This window comes from Numida meleagris, chromosome 12 (genome assembly GCF_002078875.1).
Source record: "Numida meleagris isolate 19003 breed g44 Domestic line chromosome 12, NumMel1.0, whole genome shotgun sequence".
Taxonomy (NCBI): Eukaryota; Metazoa; Chordata; class Aves; order Galliformes; family Numididae; genus Numida; species Numida meleagris.
Window position 1 is genome coordinate 9929478 of NC_034420.1, and position 16632 is coordinate 9946109.

General features: G+C 50.5%; 1 protein-coding gene across 1 annotated transcript; it reads right to left on the reverse strand.

Annotated features, from left to right (window-relative positions):
- On the reverse strand, positions 3346–7631 carry LOC110405435 (pancreatic secretory trypsin inhibitor-like). Its single transcript, XM_021410725.1, has 4 exons — positions 7467–7631; positions 5975–6015; positions 5256–5368; positions 3346–3508 (listed from the first exon to the last, which is right to left on the reverse strand). Exons 1-4 carry the CDS (start codon positions 7519–7521, stop codon positions 3433–3435), a joined length of 285 nt encoding a protein of 94 aa, XP_021266400.1. The 5' UTR covers positions 7522–7631; the 3' UTR covers positions 3346–3432.

Genomic DNA, 16632 nt, shown 5'->3' on the forward strand with positions numbered 1-16632 from the left:
TCTTTAATCTTTTGAACAGTCTTTCCTGGGAAAGACCTTGCCCTTGAACTCTGTCATAGTTTACCTGCTGCGCATTTCTCTTTTGTGTTGTCGGGCAGCATCCCACGGCTGTGTGAGCAGCTCTGCAGCTGCAAAGCTCAGGCACGTTGGTGGCTGCTGCTGAGCACCAAAACTGCTGAGCAATGGCTGAGGAATAGGGTGGTAGGGTTGAGATCTGCAGCTGGAGGAGAGCTGCTGGTGCAGCTGTTCTGCTCCATGCCTGCAACCTTCCCAAGGTGCACGAGCACTGGGGCCCTCAGAAATCCTTTCAGCCCAATAGAAACTGCACTGAAGCTGTGGCTGTGTTTAGCATCTGGCTGGGACGGGAGCAGCTGGTTCCAGCACGCTTTGCATTAGGCGCGTTGTGTCATCTTGCTGCTGCTTGTCCCCTGCCTTCCAGCCAGCACCTGGCCCTTGGCATCATACCACTGGGCTTCAGCACCATCTGTGCCTGTGAGGACGTCGGTAGGGGACAGTGCTCCACAGGGAGCATCCCCCCTTTCCCAGTGCAGGCTGTTGTTCTCCTTCCCCAGCATGGATGCTGACTTCAGGAAAGAGGGCTGGTAGGGATCTCTGATTACTGCATCACCTCTTGGTCCCTGAGAGTGACATTTGCAACCTGCAAGCTGGACACTTGCACTGGCCCAATGTCTTTGTGGCTTTGGGCTGCGTTAGCACCATCTGCCAGGAAAGGAAAGCTTCCAGCACCTGCCAAGTGACGTGGGCACCATCATGCCAGGGTGTGCTGGGAAGGACCTGACTTGTGGTTTTCTGTTTGTGGTATTCCTTCACACAACTAGTCATGTGCTTAAGTTTTTGGAAAAGGCCTGCCCTCTAGCCTGCTTTCAGCAAAGCCTCTGCAAAGATGAGGCTCCTTTCATCGGCTCTCCAAGCTGGGTTCAGTGCAGCTCCCTGAAAGAAAACGTCTCCTGGAGTGGAACGCATCCTGCAGAGAGTGCCCCTGGCAGCCGTAGCAGGGGCAAAGAGGGCTCTGCTTATTTTCAGAATAGAAAAGCAAACCTGATGGTGGAAACTTGGTTAAAATAGAATCCTTCATACTGGGGAAGGCTGCAGCAGGCAAAGGCTGTGCCAATGCAGCCTCTTTCCAACAGAAATATTCGGAAAGTACCAAAATTTCCCAGTTTCTGCTCAGCGGAAGCCTTGTGTGTGGTTAACATTTCTCACTGCTGTTCTAATCTTGACTTCGCTGTTTGTTATCTTGACATTATAAAGTCAAATGCCATCAATGATAGGAATAAATATTTCCCCGTGGAGGAGAGCATTAACAGAGTCAATGTGGGGAGGGCTTCCTTAGCTGCATCTCACCAGAATTTTTGCTGGCAGAAAAGTCTCAGTTGTAAGAAACCAATCAGCAAATGCTGACCAGGGCCATCTGTCCCTGGCTGCCTGGCCATTGTCACTGTCACTTCCCTAAGGCTGCTCCCAGGGCTGCTTTGAAGGCACGGACCAGAAAATGACCCTGTTTTGAAGAACTCTCACCCCAAAATCGAGCCCTGATGGAGGTTTGTTTAAACCAGAGTTGGAACGTGGGCTGGAGGTGGTCACTTCTGGGAGCTTGCCACCAGGTCTACTTGTTGTGCAGGATGGCCCTCGGCTCGCTGTTACATCCCGTTAATCTCAAGCCAGATATGGATCTTGCTGTGAAATGGATGTGACTGACATTTAGCAGAAATCCTAGTCCTTGTCAGAACAGTGCCTGGGGAGATGCAATGCTGCTCAGCCATCCGGCCAGCATCACCTCTATTTTGCAAGCTCGGACAGCACCTCACTTCATCAGTAAATGCTCTTGGCTAATACTGGGTGATGCTTCCCAGAAGAGGCATGAGCAGGAAAGATGTTTTGCTAGGCATTGGTTGGCCTCAGTGCAACCTCACTAGTGTTTTCTGGGTGGAAGGAACTAATCTGAACCACTCAACTCGATTTGGCAATGCCACAAAGTCCAGGAGCAGTGAGTGCGCAACATGGGGCCCAGGCTGCCCTCCTGCCCCCCCAGCTGCAGAGAGCTCTCAGGTGAATGCTGTGCTCCGTTCCTCATGATGCAGCAGAATTAGAAACATCCCAGCTGCGGGAGGTGCACTTCCAGGATCCCCTCTGAGCAAAGGCATCGATGCAATTTGTGCTCCCGAGCGCATTTGGGGCTTCCTCCTTCAGTGCATTAATTTTACATAGGTGCAAAGTGAGCCATTTTTCATCTCTCCCTTGACCGCAGACTTGCTGGCAGACCTGGGAAGAGGCGCTGTGCTGTCCCCCACCCCCAGCTGCATCTGCCATTTCAAGTGAGTGCCGGAGCTTTCTCTCATTCTGATCATGCATTTTTTTTTTTTTTTAATGCATCAACCACCTCTTCAAGGAAGAGGACTCATAAGAACATCAAGAGAACTTAAGCAGATGTTTCTAAGCAAACTGAATTTCAAGATTTGCGAAGAACAAAGCGTTTGATTTGCTCAAAAGACAACTAGACATCTGTTCAAGGGCTATGATTCGCAGGGAGCACCAAGATGCTCCAGCCCATTACAAGCCCTGCTCAGATGTGCCGTACTCTGTACCCGCCGGGCCGGAGGATGCGCACAGGGCCGGACCCTCGCCGGGCTGCGGGACCCGCCGGGCTGTGCCTGTGCCCTCTCCCGGGGCTGCCCCGGCCTCCAGCTGCGGCCCCGGCCCGGCTCCGCGGAGCAACAGCGGCCTCCAGTGCCCGAACCTCCTCCCTCCGCATCCCGGCCCCGTCCTCGCAGCAGCCCCTGCACACGGGGTGCCAGCCCCGGGGGGAGCAACGAGGCTCAGTGAGGGCACCGTAGGAAAAGCCTTTTTTCCCACCCCGCCCACTCCTCCTCCCCCCCCCCCCCCTTTTTTTTTTCTTTTTCTCCTTTTTAATCCCCTGGAAAAATTGGGACTGATTGTTTTTCTCGGGCACTCTGCGGCTGTGTCCCTCAGGGCCAGTGCTCCACAGTGCTGTATGGAGAAGGCAAATCTGCCACCACGGAGGGGACCCGCTGGACCTCTCATGCCGGCAGAGCCCTGGCGTGAGGGCTTCGATGCCTTGCTTTTAGCAAACGGCAGTGAAAGTGATGAGGATGCTTAAAATCTCCTCTACGGGAAGTTTAGGAAAACAGGATTCTTGATGCAATAAGGAGACTCCTTGGTGAACCAAAAGTCTGATGCTCTCCTTGGGAATGTCCTGGACTTTCCCCTGGGGCTTCATCAGTCCTCTCTGTGGATGTTACCAACCTCCCCCCCCCATATTTTTCAGGAAGATATTTTAAATGTATAAGAAATCCCAGCGTGAGCCGTTGTCATGCTTCCAGTTTATTAGGAGTTTGTAGAGGTGAGAAACACCTTCATGCCATCTTCTCTATTGCAGCTGTGCCTCTAATTTCAAGCAGAGCTGGAGCGTGGAGAGGGCTCTTGGCACTTCCCCCTGTTCTTTATGCGCACGTTGGTGTGTCTTTGCCTGGAAGAGAGGTTAAAAATGCCGGAGAATGCCTTCAAGTCCCTGACACAAGGAGCCTGGCTCAGGGGACAAGGAAAGAAGTGAAAATACTGCTTCATTCTTCCTTTAAGCATTACATTTAAGTAAGCCCACATACTCTTGACAAGGAGATCGGGGTTACCATGGGCATAGGTTAATATTAATTAATGAATTAGCAGAAGAGCTGGCACTCTGCAGTGCCTCCTGGCAGAACAGCCCACCTCTTTGCTGCAGGACCAATGTTAGTCACCTCCAAAGCCTGTCTGGCTGGAGATGATGAAGGTTACGACTTTGCTTGTGTGTGTGAGTTTTTGCAGACAGGTGCCTGCCGCTGTGTCTTGCTTGGGTTGGGCCTGCTCCCAGCTTCCCACCTGACTGCTTCTGTCTCAAAAATAAGGAAAATATTTTTGGCACCCCTTGCTTTCCCTCCCCCATGACCATGGAGGTCCTCAGCTCTGCACCGAGGGGACGCAGAGCCCTTGGTGTTGCATTGCTCCCTGCTCACATGGCTTTGAAGCCTTACTCGCTCTCCTGGTTCCTGGCCAAGGCCCTAACGATGTTGTGTCTGACGAACCTCCCACCCCCATCTGCTGCACAATGCAGCCGGCAGCTGGTGCTGGGCTGCTGGCTTCCAGCACGGTCATTACGGCTGCGCCGTGTCATTAACTGTGGTGCCTTCGTTTGGAGATCCCACTCGGCACCTCTCTGCCCTATTGCATTTTCTTTAAGTGTAAAAGAGCAGAATATGGGGCTGGAGCCTGGGTTAATGAAGGACAGGGGCCAGCCAGACCAACGGTTCTCATCCAGGCTCTTTGGTGATCTGGACTCTGTCCCTTATTACTGCAGCTGACAGTGCTCCTAAAAACAAAGTTTGGCTCCACAGCTCTGTTCACCCAAGGACTGGAATCTGAGCTCCTGTTGGAGATGTCTCTGCTGATGGCAGATGAGTGTGGTCACCCCAAACCCAGCATCCACCAGGGAAAGTCGATGTGAAGCTCCCTTAGCACCGCAGACTGCAACGCCTGCTTATGGAACAGACTCACTCTTCCCAACAGAGATTTTCAAGTACTTAATAGCATTGAGTTGGAAGTAATTCCTTCGCTTGTCTGCCATGGAGCACTTGCAATATATAAATATACTCAGAATTACCTAGGGCCCAAGCTAGATGAAATGAATCAAGTCTTGCCAGACACTTCACTGGCTTTTGGTCCCGGCCTCCTGCAATCTGGCACCAGTGCAGATTAAATAAAGGCTTATTCTTAAAAATATCCACAGCAAATTGTAACCTTTCAGATGCAGAGAAGACAGAAAGCAGAGCTCAGCTGTAAACAGCTGGTGCGAGAAGCGGAGTATTTCCTCCACCCGAACAAACCGTTCTCTGCCTGCATGTGAAATCCGGGCAGGCTTTGCAGGTTTTGCCATTTGTCTGAGCTTCTGGACAGCCGCCAACACAGCCTGAGCCACGGCGCAGCTGCAGGTGTGGGGAGATGCTGGCCATTTGGTCGCGGTGTGTGGGCAGATGGGCGCTGCGAGGCGCAGCCCGCAGACCTATTCCGCAGCCGGAGCCCACATGCTCCGAGCAGCCTCGGCGGGAGGCCAGATGTGTGCCAGATGCGCTGGGCTCGCTGCCCATGCTCCACCCAGCTGCGTGCAGGCAGCTTGCTGTCTAGGAAATCCCGGTGTCATCATCTGTGTGGTATTTAGGCTTGGAGGAGGCCCAGATACTCACATGTTCTGAACGCACAGCAAGCACTCATTGCTATACAGGACATTGTCTGTGCCACAGATGGGGTCAAAGTTCTTTGTACAACCTTTCCTCGTGTCGTAATTGCCACATGCTGCCTGGAGACAGAAAAGAGAAATGCTGAGAATATCAAACATGCTTTCAGTTAACCAAAGATGCTCTGCGTTCCCAGCAATGTGCATGCTTTGTATGTCTCGGTAACCCATCCCAGCTTGCTTAGCACTCTGCTCTGAGCTGACAGAACCTGTGTCATCATCCCTTGGCAGCTGAACTCCACCTGGTGCTCCTGCACACCCACGGCAGTGCCAGCACTGAGCAAGTAATGGTCCATGGGCAGTGCCTGATCATGTTATCCCCAGTTTTTATTTTCTATGGCCACAAGAATACCTGCCCTCACGCTTACAAGCTGAAGAGTAATGGGAGCTTTGATCTTCTCTTGTCAGGTAACAGCAACGTTCAGCTCTTTGTTAACAGTTTTCTTCCACTGAGTGTGGGAAAATGCAATGGAAAACCAGTACTATCCCTGGGATTTTGCTGTGGTGCAGCAGGTGGAAGGAGGTTTGCAGGCACCTGAGTGCACTCCCAGCCCAGCAGCTTGTGTTACTTCACTGTATGTGGCACGAGTGGAACCCCAGTGCATGGATTAGTGCTCTCTGCCCAAAGTTGGGCATACCCTCGTGCTACACAGAAACAGGAGCCTTCACCTCTGTTCCTTGGCCAGCAGCACCGTCAGGATCAGCGTTTCCTAGAGAAAGCATGGAGAGAGAAAAGACGCTTAGCACCTTGCTTCACTCCGGTTGGCTTCAAGGGGTCCCAACAAAAATGCTTCAGCCTGAGGACTGTGTTTCTTCACTGACAGCTTTGCCCTTTCAAAGGCCCAGCAAGTAATTCCCTCCCTTGGGTCCCTCCCATTTTGCTTCTTTCCCTCAGCAGAAAGAGCACTATGGTGCAATGCCTTCCAAGGCCAGATGTGTGCCCTGTGACTTTCTGTGCTGCTTGTTCCAGCTGCCAGGGTGCAAAGGTGGCTTTTGTTATCTCTTATAACATGTTCATGGGTAAATGAGAAACTCCTGCCGGTACTGGACTGCTCCTGGAGTAAATCCAGATAAATTTTCTGGTGTCAGTGGTTTTGAACCACAAGGAAACAGAGCAAAAGGCAAATTGGTCTCTACCAGAAGAAGAAATGATAGACCTTGAGGTTTCACGCCAAGGCTGGTGGGAGAAAGCTGTGACTATGTTGGGCTTTTCCATGGAGAAGCTGACCCTGAGCTGATGGCTGGGATGCTGCAGGTGGAACATGTGGTGGGTTTGTTTGGAAAAACAGCCTGAATCTATCTGGCAGATATCAGTACTGGGAAGATCGGTTTGGGTTGCCTGTAGATTCAGATGTCACCTACGCAGAGCATTTAGGCTACGTCTACATCACCAGTCAGTGTGGCCCAATAGCAGTGGGTCTGTAGAGTGAAGTGGTTTGTTGCTGAGGACCTGGTAGTGACACTGCTCTGTGCTTCAAGGGTTTTACTCTGAGTGAGCACCAGTCCAGTCTCTGGAGCTGTGGCTCTGTATGTGCTTAGTTCATCTAAAAGGAAGCCGTGCTTTGTGCTCAAACTGCTCTGCAATGGCAACTGCAGCACAGAAAATAGGATGAGGGACTTGCTTCAGAAGTATTGGGAATGAACTCGCTAATGCAGAAATCCCCAGTGAGCGGGACCTGGAGAGCAGCAACAACTCATGTTCTCATCCCTCTGCACCATATGGGATTTTGAAAACACAGTTGGCTTAAACAGTGACTTTGGAAACGAGAGCTGCATTTTCCCTTCTATAGATTTGTTTCCTGTCTTCTTGGCTTTGCTTCTTTAAAACCAGAATAGCACCTATTTATTCTAAAAGAATTGCACCATCCTAGAAATCACCAGCTCCCACAAAATTCCAGCCCCGCAGGAAGAGTGTCAGCCCAGCAGGTTTGCTCACTGTGGGAGCTGGGCATCCTTTGAAGCTTCTCCTTTAAGCTTGCTCACAGACCACTGCTTTAGAGCCCTTTGGCCACTGCAGCACTCTCCGGGGAGCACTGCCGCTCCCTGCCCAGCAGCAAGGCCCCAGCACGGCTGGCCTGTTCCCAGGCTCACCTTCCCACGCAGCAGACTCGGAGCTGGAGCGGGGAGAGGAAACGGCTCCTAAGCAAAATGTTGCACTCACCTTGGGTGAAGCAGATTGCTAGGAAGAGGAGTAGGAAAACAGCACTTGCTTTCATGGTCAAGGTGATGCTCGACTGGAGACAGCAAAGAGGAAGCAGGACGCTGCTCTGGATCACTGAGATGCCATCTCCAGCTGCCCATACCAGGACCTTTATTCTTTCTCATCGCTGGCACCACCCTCCATGGCCAGCTCCACCCCGCAGTGTCGTGATGACAACATTGAAAATACAGGGACAACGCCAGGTGGCAAATGGCACAAGGATCAGAGCCTCCCACTGCCAATGGCATTCATGATCCTTATCAATAACAAGAGCTGGAGCCACATATCATGCATGGGTCTGCAGGGAAGAAATGACATTGTACAAGAGAAGCAATGGACAGGAGAGCAATGGAACGCCTGCAAGAACCGGACTCCCCTTACCATGAGTGTGCAGCTTTGATGAACAGCCCTGCCACTGCCACTCGCAGGGCTCCGGGCCGTCACAGTGCCGCGTCCTGCCTGGACAGATGGAGGCAGCAGCAGGAACCACTGCTGGAGGGCAGAGAGCCCGTATGTGCCTCAGGCTTCCTGTGGCTGCACGTGTAGAGCTGTTATTCTGCCTGCCCCTCTTGCTGGTTGCAGGCTGAACTGAGCTGGCCGGGTCAGGTGCTGCTCCCTGCCCCTCTCCCTGCCTGCAGGCTCTAGTGAGCCCTGGGGATCTCCTGCATTTACTCCTGCAGTGGTGCGCTGCAGAGAGTGGATCAGTCCCTTGGGTATTAGAAGGATTAATTAATGTTTCTAAAGCACTTTGATATCTCAGCCATAAATCACTGGAGAAGTGCAAAGCAAATTATTACTAATGGGGGCTTATGACTCAAAGACAGATTTTTAATTAGCTGAACAGAAAAAGTCAATGCCAAGAGCAATTCAAGGAGCTGTTTGTGAGACAGAAATCTCAGCTCAGGCAGCTGCCCTGGTGTCCAAGGGAGACCCCAGTCCAAACGCAGCCCTGGAGGATGCTTCACTTGACAAAAATGTCCCCTGTGAGATTGCTTACACAAGGATGGAGACTTTTCCGGCTCATATAGGTTTCCCTCTGCTCTCCCTAGGACAACCTGCTGAAAGAACTGTCCTTGGTGGCATCTTGCATTTCATTAATGGGTTGCTTAAAGCTGGCACTGGGTTTGACCCCCCCCCAGCTGCTGTGAGCAGCCAGGCTGGGTGCTTGGTGGATCTCTGCGAGCAGGCAGTAGGCCTCTGGGTGCCTGGGACAAAGTATTACACTCTGAGGAGTGAGGTATGGCCATTTGTTAGAGCTGAAGACATTCATTTCAGTCCAGCACTGACCCTATTGCTCCTCCAGAAAAGCAGACAGTGCCAATAGGTGCTTTGGTGTCACTTCCCAAAGCTGGAAAAGGACTTAGCAAGGGTGTTTATGGTTATGGCAGGCCAACTGGGGATAAAATTTTCCTCTTCAATATTTAACATATGTAAATAGAGCAGTGCTGAAAAGAGTTTCTCTGATTATCCTTGTTTGGGATGTGCCCACTCGCGGTAAAACATGTTTGCACATTTTCCAGCTTAGAGAATCTCACTCTAGCCAGGAAATGTGATAGTTTTGATTGTCCAGAAACAGAAACGTCTTTCCTCGGATTCCTTGGAAACATCCAGGCACATCTCCAAACTTGAGCCTGGTGGGTAAATCCTTGGTGTTTACAAAAGCTGATCTGCAGATGGGAACTGTTGGTTCCTGAAACACTGCAGGTGTGTATGATGCCGTGGTTTTCATCTTTCCTTCCTCAGCAAGCCAGAGGCATTGAGGCAGGGACCAGCTGTCTCCTGGACACTTCTCATCTTCTGATTGCATAGGCTCACGTTGGATTTGCAGTGACTTAACTTCATGTTAATGACCCTTCCCAGAGCTGTTTGAAATTAAGGATTTTACTACTGAAATGTGTAGGAGAAACTCCACATCATGCAAGACAATGAGCTGAACCTGGTTATTCCACAACAAATGGAGCCAAACCAACCGTTTTAAGGGCAGCTGCCTCTGCCAAAAGGAGAACAACGTAGACTGCTGACACTGCTGCACTGAAGCATGAGGTTTTTAATGCAATTTCTCTGTTAGCAATTGCCCTTCTTTCCCAAACGCCTCTACTGACACCTGTATGTTTATGAGATGCCTTCAGAATGTGGGATTTCAGGGCTCATCTGATTGACATATATTCTACATCTCTCAGGAAAACCAAACAGAAATGCTTGGGGCTGATTTGAGCAGGGAGGGATGAAAAAGAGCTGTTAACTGCTATGGTGCTGGGTGCTCCTCGCAGAGGGAGCAGGGAGATGTCTTCAGCAGTGTGGGCTTTCTTGGGATGTGTCACCTTGTCAGAGCAGCGTGTTCCTCCAAACACATCAGCTGGAGGAGTAGAGAAAAATGAGTCAGGCACGCAGTGTGACTTGCTGAGCCCAGCCCCCAGCGTGGGGAAATGGGGAGGACAGGAGAGCTCCAAGCAGGGGCTGGAGCGGGGCAGTCACCGTGTTGGGTGCTGGCCACCATATGCAGCGTGGGACAGAGGATCTCTGCAGTCCCTGCTGCTGTCTTGTCCAGGCTTCCAGAAGGCTCTTGTAGGGACAGCTGGGGGACGAGGGATGGACACGCTGGGCTGTCTGGTTTACCTCTGGGTGGATCAACAGGAAGATGGCATCCTCCTTCTGCAGGTGGGATATCTGCACCACCTTTTGGCCAAATCAGAGCACTTCCAAGTTGCTTTTTTTTTTTTTTTTTTTTTTTTGAGCAGTAAAATTTTGCAAATGAGTGAAATATTAGTTTGAAGGGGAACAAAAAATTTGGGAACCAACCTACCTCCCTGAGATGGCTCATCCATGACAAGCTGGAAGAGCACTTGTTGCACCAGGGCTGGAATTTGCCTGTTTGTGAAGGTTTGAGCTACTGAGAAAAACCACCAGTGCCCTGGGGGAACTGCAACAGAGTCATCAGCCAAAAGCGTTCAAAGATCACAAACCAGGTCCAGATGATCATGAATCACAGCTTAGAAACTGCAAATGGTTTTTAAGCCCCTTGAAAACAAAGGCATTTACCAATAGACTTGTTTGGGGTGGTTCACATTTTCCAGCCTTCCTCTGAAGCTGCTCTTGCAGTGCTGGTGCCTGGTAACACCCGGTGAAAGGTGACAATGGCAAAGCTTGGTGTGGGATGAGTGGAGACTGGAGACTGGAGAAAGGCTGGTGCAGATGGGAACCCAAGAGGTGTTACAACAGACACTCCCCAAGATGGCCAAAGCTCTCATGGGTCCAGTTCCCTAAAGCTCTGTTGTCTGACCGGTTTGCCAGACCTGGAGCTTGTCAGTGTACCCAAGACCTTGCCTATGGTATCCAAGGTGAGTTTAGAAGCAGCTGGTGCAGACAGGGCAGGTGAGCAACCCTCATGGCTTGCCTATGGAAGGGAGGATGACGTGGTGCCCATGGAGAAGTCTGGAAGACACTTAGAGGAAAAGTGAGAGTGCAGCTGGTTACCATTGGGCACTGGGGAAAAAGTAAATCTCTTTGCATCAGCAAGGTGAAGGCTAGCTGCTGTGCAGTGATCAGCTGCTCTTGTATCCTGAGGATGCTGCTCAAACATGACTTTTCCTGGAAAAAAAACCAAAACCAAACATAATAACCAACAACATCACCTGGTTACATTTTTTAATCCATAGTGATTTTGTCTTGGATTCTTTGCCATTAAAGCTCAAAACTATTTTGTTGCTCTGATATTGAGCGCTCTGACAGTTTGGGAGGCAGGATCCTGTGACTGGCTGGTGTGAAAATATCGCTTATTTTCTCCAGCCGTAGGAGACTCTTTGGAACCCAGAAGAGTACATCAATTTGTTTTCTCCTCTTTCCTGAATTGAAATGTTGTCCCTGGGGCCTCTAGTTTCAGGGGAGGAGGCTGAACATAGCCACAAGCGAGAATTAGCAAATGATCATTTCTACTTTTACCAAAGCTTCTGTTTGTTACCCTTCAGCAAGGGCAGCGCAGCCATGATAACGACCTTTGGAAATCTGCAGGCATCGGCGCTTTTGCCTGAGGATGGGTATTGCTGACAACACTGTCTGCAAACAAAGGCATCTCATAAATCATAGCCTGGGTTGTTCAGAAGAGGCCATGCCTGAATGCCAATCAAATGCTTCCTCAGGAGGCTGAACGTGCTGGGGACAGGCGATGTGTTTGTGAGGATTACTGGGCTGAAATTGCCTGGGCTGCAGTTGCACAACTGCCTGGTGTGGTGGTGAGCCCCCAGCCCAGCTCCTGGCCCATTTGCCCATGCTCTCCCACTGCTGCAGTGACATCAAACCATGCTCAGTCCCCTTTCCGCTCAGCTGCTGTGGCTTTACTGGGTGAGGGCATGCGACTGGAGGAGTACCTCTGAGCTGCGGTCACTCTTAGTCACAGCAGTGGCCTCAGGGCACCGTCCCTTGCAGAGATGGTCCCTGCTCATCCCCGCAGTGGTCCTGGGCAAAGGGCAACACTCATTGCTTGTGCCCCTCTGCATGGCTCCTGCCTCACGGGCAGTGGGAACCTGTGGGGTCAGACCCCCAGCAGCTGCAGCACAGAGTTCTGCTCTTCTTGCATTCCTTGGCAATTTTGAAGAAATGATACCATTTTCCCACTTACAGAAAATGGCAAAAGCAAATAATTCCTTTATAAAATTGCTTTTTATATTAAACCCTTTCTGCCTCCTGCCTCCACATTCAACTGCCCCTGTGGCTGCTGGGGCAATCCAGGGTGGAGCAATTAAACTCTGTGGTCAGTAACTGGATGAATGCGGTTTTCAATCTCCTCCAGCAAAGGACTCCACTTTTCTATGAACTTAGAGCAGCCCCCCTGCACGCTCCTTCCTTCTCACACCTGAAGAAGATAGGAGGGTTTGACACCTTCCTCTAAGGGTCACGGACTCCTGGATGATGATCTGGTCTGGTCTGACTCTGGGACTGACTGACCCAGGACCGTGTGTACCTTGTCCAGGGCTGGATCTTGCTCAGCAGTGGGTGAAGAACTGCTCAGGTCATGGGGAGAAGATGGAAGCAGAGCCCTCTAGGAGCTGTACAGCAAAAGGAGACACGGTGATGGAGACAAGTCACAAGAAAGGTAATCCCAACCCAACTCCCCATCCTTGGAGAGGTTCATGACCCAACTAAAGAGACAGTGCTTTCCACAGTATGTTTCAAAAGACAGCAGACAAGCAGGGCTGTCCCCTCTGTGGTCCTCAACTAACCCGATGTTCCCAAGTCTGGTAATTTTTTTTAGGCTGCTCTCAGTGGAGGTCTGAAATGCAGAACATATTCACCTTTCTTACATTTTTTCTTAATATCTTGAAAACATTATGTCCAAGTTTTTGTCGAGTTTTTAGACCCCCTTCCATCTCTTTGGAATCCAACTGATAAACAAATGAACAACAAATTGCAAATGACTTTCATCACCACCCCAGTAATATTTGGCATTTCTAGATACTCCTGTGGATTCCATTGGCAGAGCTCACAGCTATTGCTCTGCAGCCCAGGACTCAGAAAAATACGATTGTACTTCTGATCTCCATGAAATATGGGGCTTGAAGAGGCTGAAGCTCTTAAGTCTATCTCACTGCACTGTTTTGGACAATTAGAGAGGCCAAGGTTTTCCAGCAGAGAGCTCTCAGCCTCTTAGAAATATGGGAAAAACACTAGCTACTAAAAAATAGAGAGATGCAGAAAGGAAGGGAAAAGTAATTCAGAGTATGAAACGAGGCTTTCATTTCTGGCAGCATTTCTCCTTTTCGTTAGCCACAGAGAGATTTTAAAATGAGAAGAACACTTTTTCTGCAGTCCAATAGAAATGAAATTCTTGGAGGAAAAGGAAAACGTAGCGGATGTGGGTTCGAGATAGTGATGCTGTTTCTGTTGCTGGACTCTGATCTTGAACATGTCAAAAAAAGGAAGAGAAGACCTTGGCGGAGCTTGGAAATGCTGCTCCTGTTTCCAGAGTCGGCTTTTCCTCGAAACCTCACTGCTATGAAGCACCAGGAGACACATGGCGTGTTATTTCAGGAGTTCATTTATAAATTTGGATCGAAATCATGACAAGCTCTTACCCTGCCAGCATCTAGTGCTATCTCAGGTTGCTGTAGCGGCAATAAATCTGCATTTATCATCGTATTGATTGTTCCTATCTGCTATCTGGTGAGGGTAAGCAATGCTCCGGATCCCTCCAGTGCCACACGCAGGAGTGAAACCTCCCCAAAGCCGATAAACGTTGGTTAAACACCGATAAACCTCAGCAACCTGCTGTTGACCCTTGGGCTGGGCTGAGGTTAGATAAGGCCCAATTAACGCTTGCTCCACTTCTTAATGACTGCTCAAGCTCGAAGACGGAAGCTGAAAGCTGAAGGCAGTTGAAATGAGGACATTGTGGTGCTCTGGGCCTTTGCTGATGGCTTTTGCTTGTTGTCCGTCCAAAAGTGTGCTTTGTTTGGAGCGCCACAAGGCCCAGTTTGGGGTCCAGCTGGCAGTGGGAGGACAGGGCTATGGGGTTTGAGAGCAGCCCGGCCATGAAAGCAATGCTGCTGCTCGGTGTGCTTTCAGTTTTGGTCAACGGCCTTGATTAAAGAAGGATTTTGTCTTTGATTTAGGCAGCCTTTGAACATAGTGCCTAAACATTTCCTTTCAATCAAGAGTTTCCCTTTGATTTCTGCATGTAGTCAGCTCCCTGTGTCCCTCGGTGAGCTTTCCACTTGAATCACTTCCCTAATAAATGTGACATTATTTTTGATGCCCGGTAAGTTTTCAGCCCGGCTGTGGGAGCACCGTCACCAGCCCATCAGGGATATGCAATGCACTCCTTTTGCTCTGGCAGAAGAGATGAAATAACCCACTGCTGAACCTTCTTTCCCAAGCAGCTTTCAACTTGGGTTTTTTTCCTCTACACGACGAAGAGGCTGCCAAAGCCTGTGGCTGCTGCCTGCAGGATGCTTTCCCTTCTTATCCTTATTTATCCCTGCCAGGATCCTCTTTTCTTCATTTCTTCCTATTTTTTTGAGCTTCTGGAGGCCCTCGGCTCATAGCTTCACACCTCCCTTAGCAAGAAACATGGTTTTCCTGTGCAAAGCCAGCTGAGGTTCCTGTGCTATGCTTCCGGAGGAAATACTTGGAGATGCTGGAGAAGAAACTCGTCCCTTTTCCAAGCTGAAGGCAGCCCCACTGGTGTTTGGGGCAGCTCTCCTTCAGTGATGCTGGGGCACACTGTCCTACACGTGTTTATCTGGGATAACCCTGAGCGCTGTGCTCCACTCTTCTGATGCAGCTGAACAGGGCTGTCCCTGAGCACCCAGAGTGTCACCTGGAGGGGGTCAGACACGACAGACAAGGGGCTGTGGAACAGGAGGGAGCGTGCATAGCTGTCCGTGTCCCTCAGCCTGACTGGCTCTGCTGCTGCTCGGTCTGGAGAACCCTTTCCCATCAGATCCGGGCTCTGCAGTTTCCTTGATCCCCTAACTTCAGCTTCCAGCCTTCCAGAGCACTGGGATTTTTATGGACACAGAACAAAGGTGCTCAAATGATAATTTGAAGCCTCTACAGAAACACGGCCAGAAATGTAAGTCATCAGTAATTACCATGATGCCCAGCTTTGCCATGCTATATTGTCATGAACTAGAACCAACACTACAAGACATAGAAAGCCAGCAGTGGGCTGGAGGGGTAAAGTCCTGGAGGAGATCTCTGGGTCCTCCTAGTCCTAGGTAACCCCATGCACTCATTGCTTTCACGCTCTTCCATTCTTTTAGCATATAAACCATGGAGCTGGGGACAAGTTGGAGCTGCCCTGCTGCCCCCTGATCCCACAGCTGTGCCACAAGCCCCATGGGCTCACTGTGCCAGGGGCTCACCCCCAGCACTGCCAGGCATGCAACATATCACTCTTTTACCCCCCTGTTACCAGGCACCAGCACTGCAAGAGCAGCTCTGCTTTTGCTTCAGCCCTTTCCCTCTCTCAGCTTCAGAAGAAGGCTGGAAAATGTGAACCACCCCAAATGAGTCTGTTGGTAAATGCCATTATTTTGAAGAGGCTTAAGAACTGTTTGTGGTTTCTAAGCTGTGATTCATGATCATCTGGGTCTGGTTTGTGATCTTTGAATGCTTTGAACTGGTGGCTGCCACAGTTTGCCCAGGGTGCTGCTGGAGCATGCTGCTGCTTGCTTCTCTCTGGACTTCAGAACATTGACAAAAGTAAACCCCACCTCTCTTGCAAGGACACCGATCCATCTTGGCTGGTGGGATCACCAAGCTTACCATTACCCACTGGCCACCCTCCCACCCCATTTTCTGTTTTGATCAGTGGATGTACTGTATGTCTGTTGCACCCAATGCCTCAGCCTTTCCAATTCTGCATGTGGGACTGCTCCCAGCCCAGCTCCTTCTTCCTGCTGCTGGTGAGCAGGCATCAGATGGGCTGTAACACATAGCGTGTCCTGCCCTGCTGCCCAGCAGCCTCAGTGCTTGCAATGCAGTATGTCCCTCAAGCTCAGATGTGGTGAGCCACTGCCACAGGACAGCACCACCTCACATCACAGCCGTGTCCTTTCCTTTGCACAATGGGATGCTTGGGCACAGCAATCAACAAGGGAACACGTGCATCAGGCAAGAGCTGCCCAGTGTCAGTGCAACATCACAGGAGGGACTGAGACAAGACATAGAAGGTGTATTGTCTGCAAGTGGTGTGAGGAGCAGCAGTCTCTGCTTCCAGCAGCTCCAGATGGAACATGTTGTCCCTTCTGTGCCACATGTGGGCCAAGGGAAGTTCCGGTTGGGTATTAGAAAATATTTATTCTCAGAAAGAGTGGTAATGCATTAGAACAGGCTGCCCGGAGAGGTGGTGGAGTCACCATCCCTGGAGGTGTTCAAGAAATGTGGAGATGTAGCACTGAGGAACATAGTTAGCAGGCATGGAGGTGATCGGTTGATGACTGGACTAGATGATCTGAGAGGTCTTTTCCAACCTTAATGATTCTATGATTCTCCTTGCACTGTTGAGAGTGTCCCTCTGGATGCTGTATCACATCACCACTGGGGCATCAGTGTCCTCTCCCTGCCATGGACCTGGGAGCCTCCAACCCCTCCCACGTGTATGGAGCTCGGCCTTGGGAGGACAAATCCA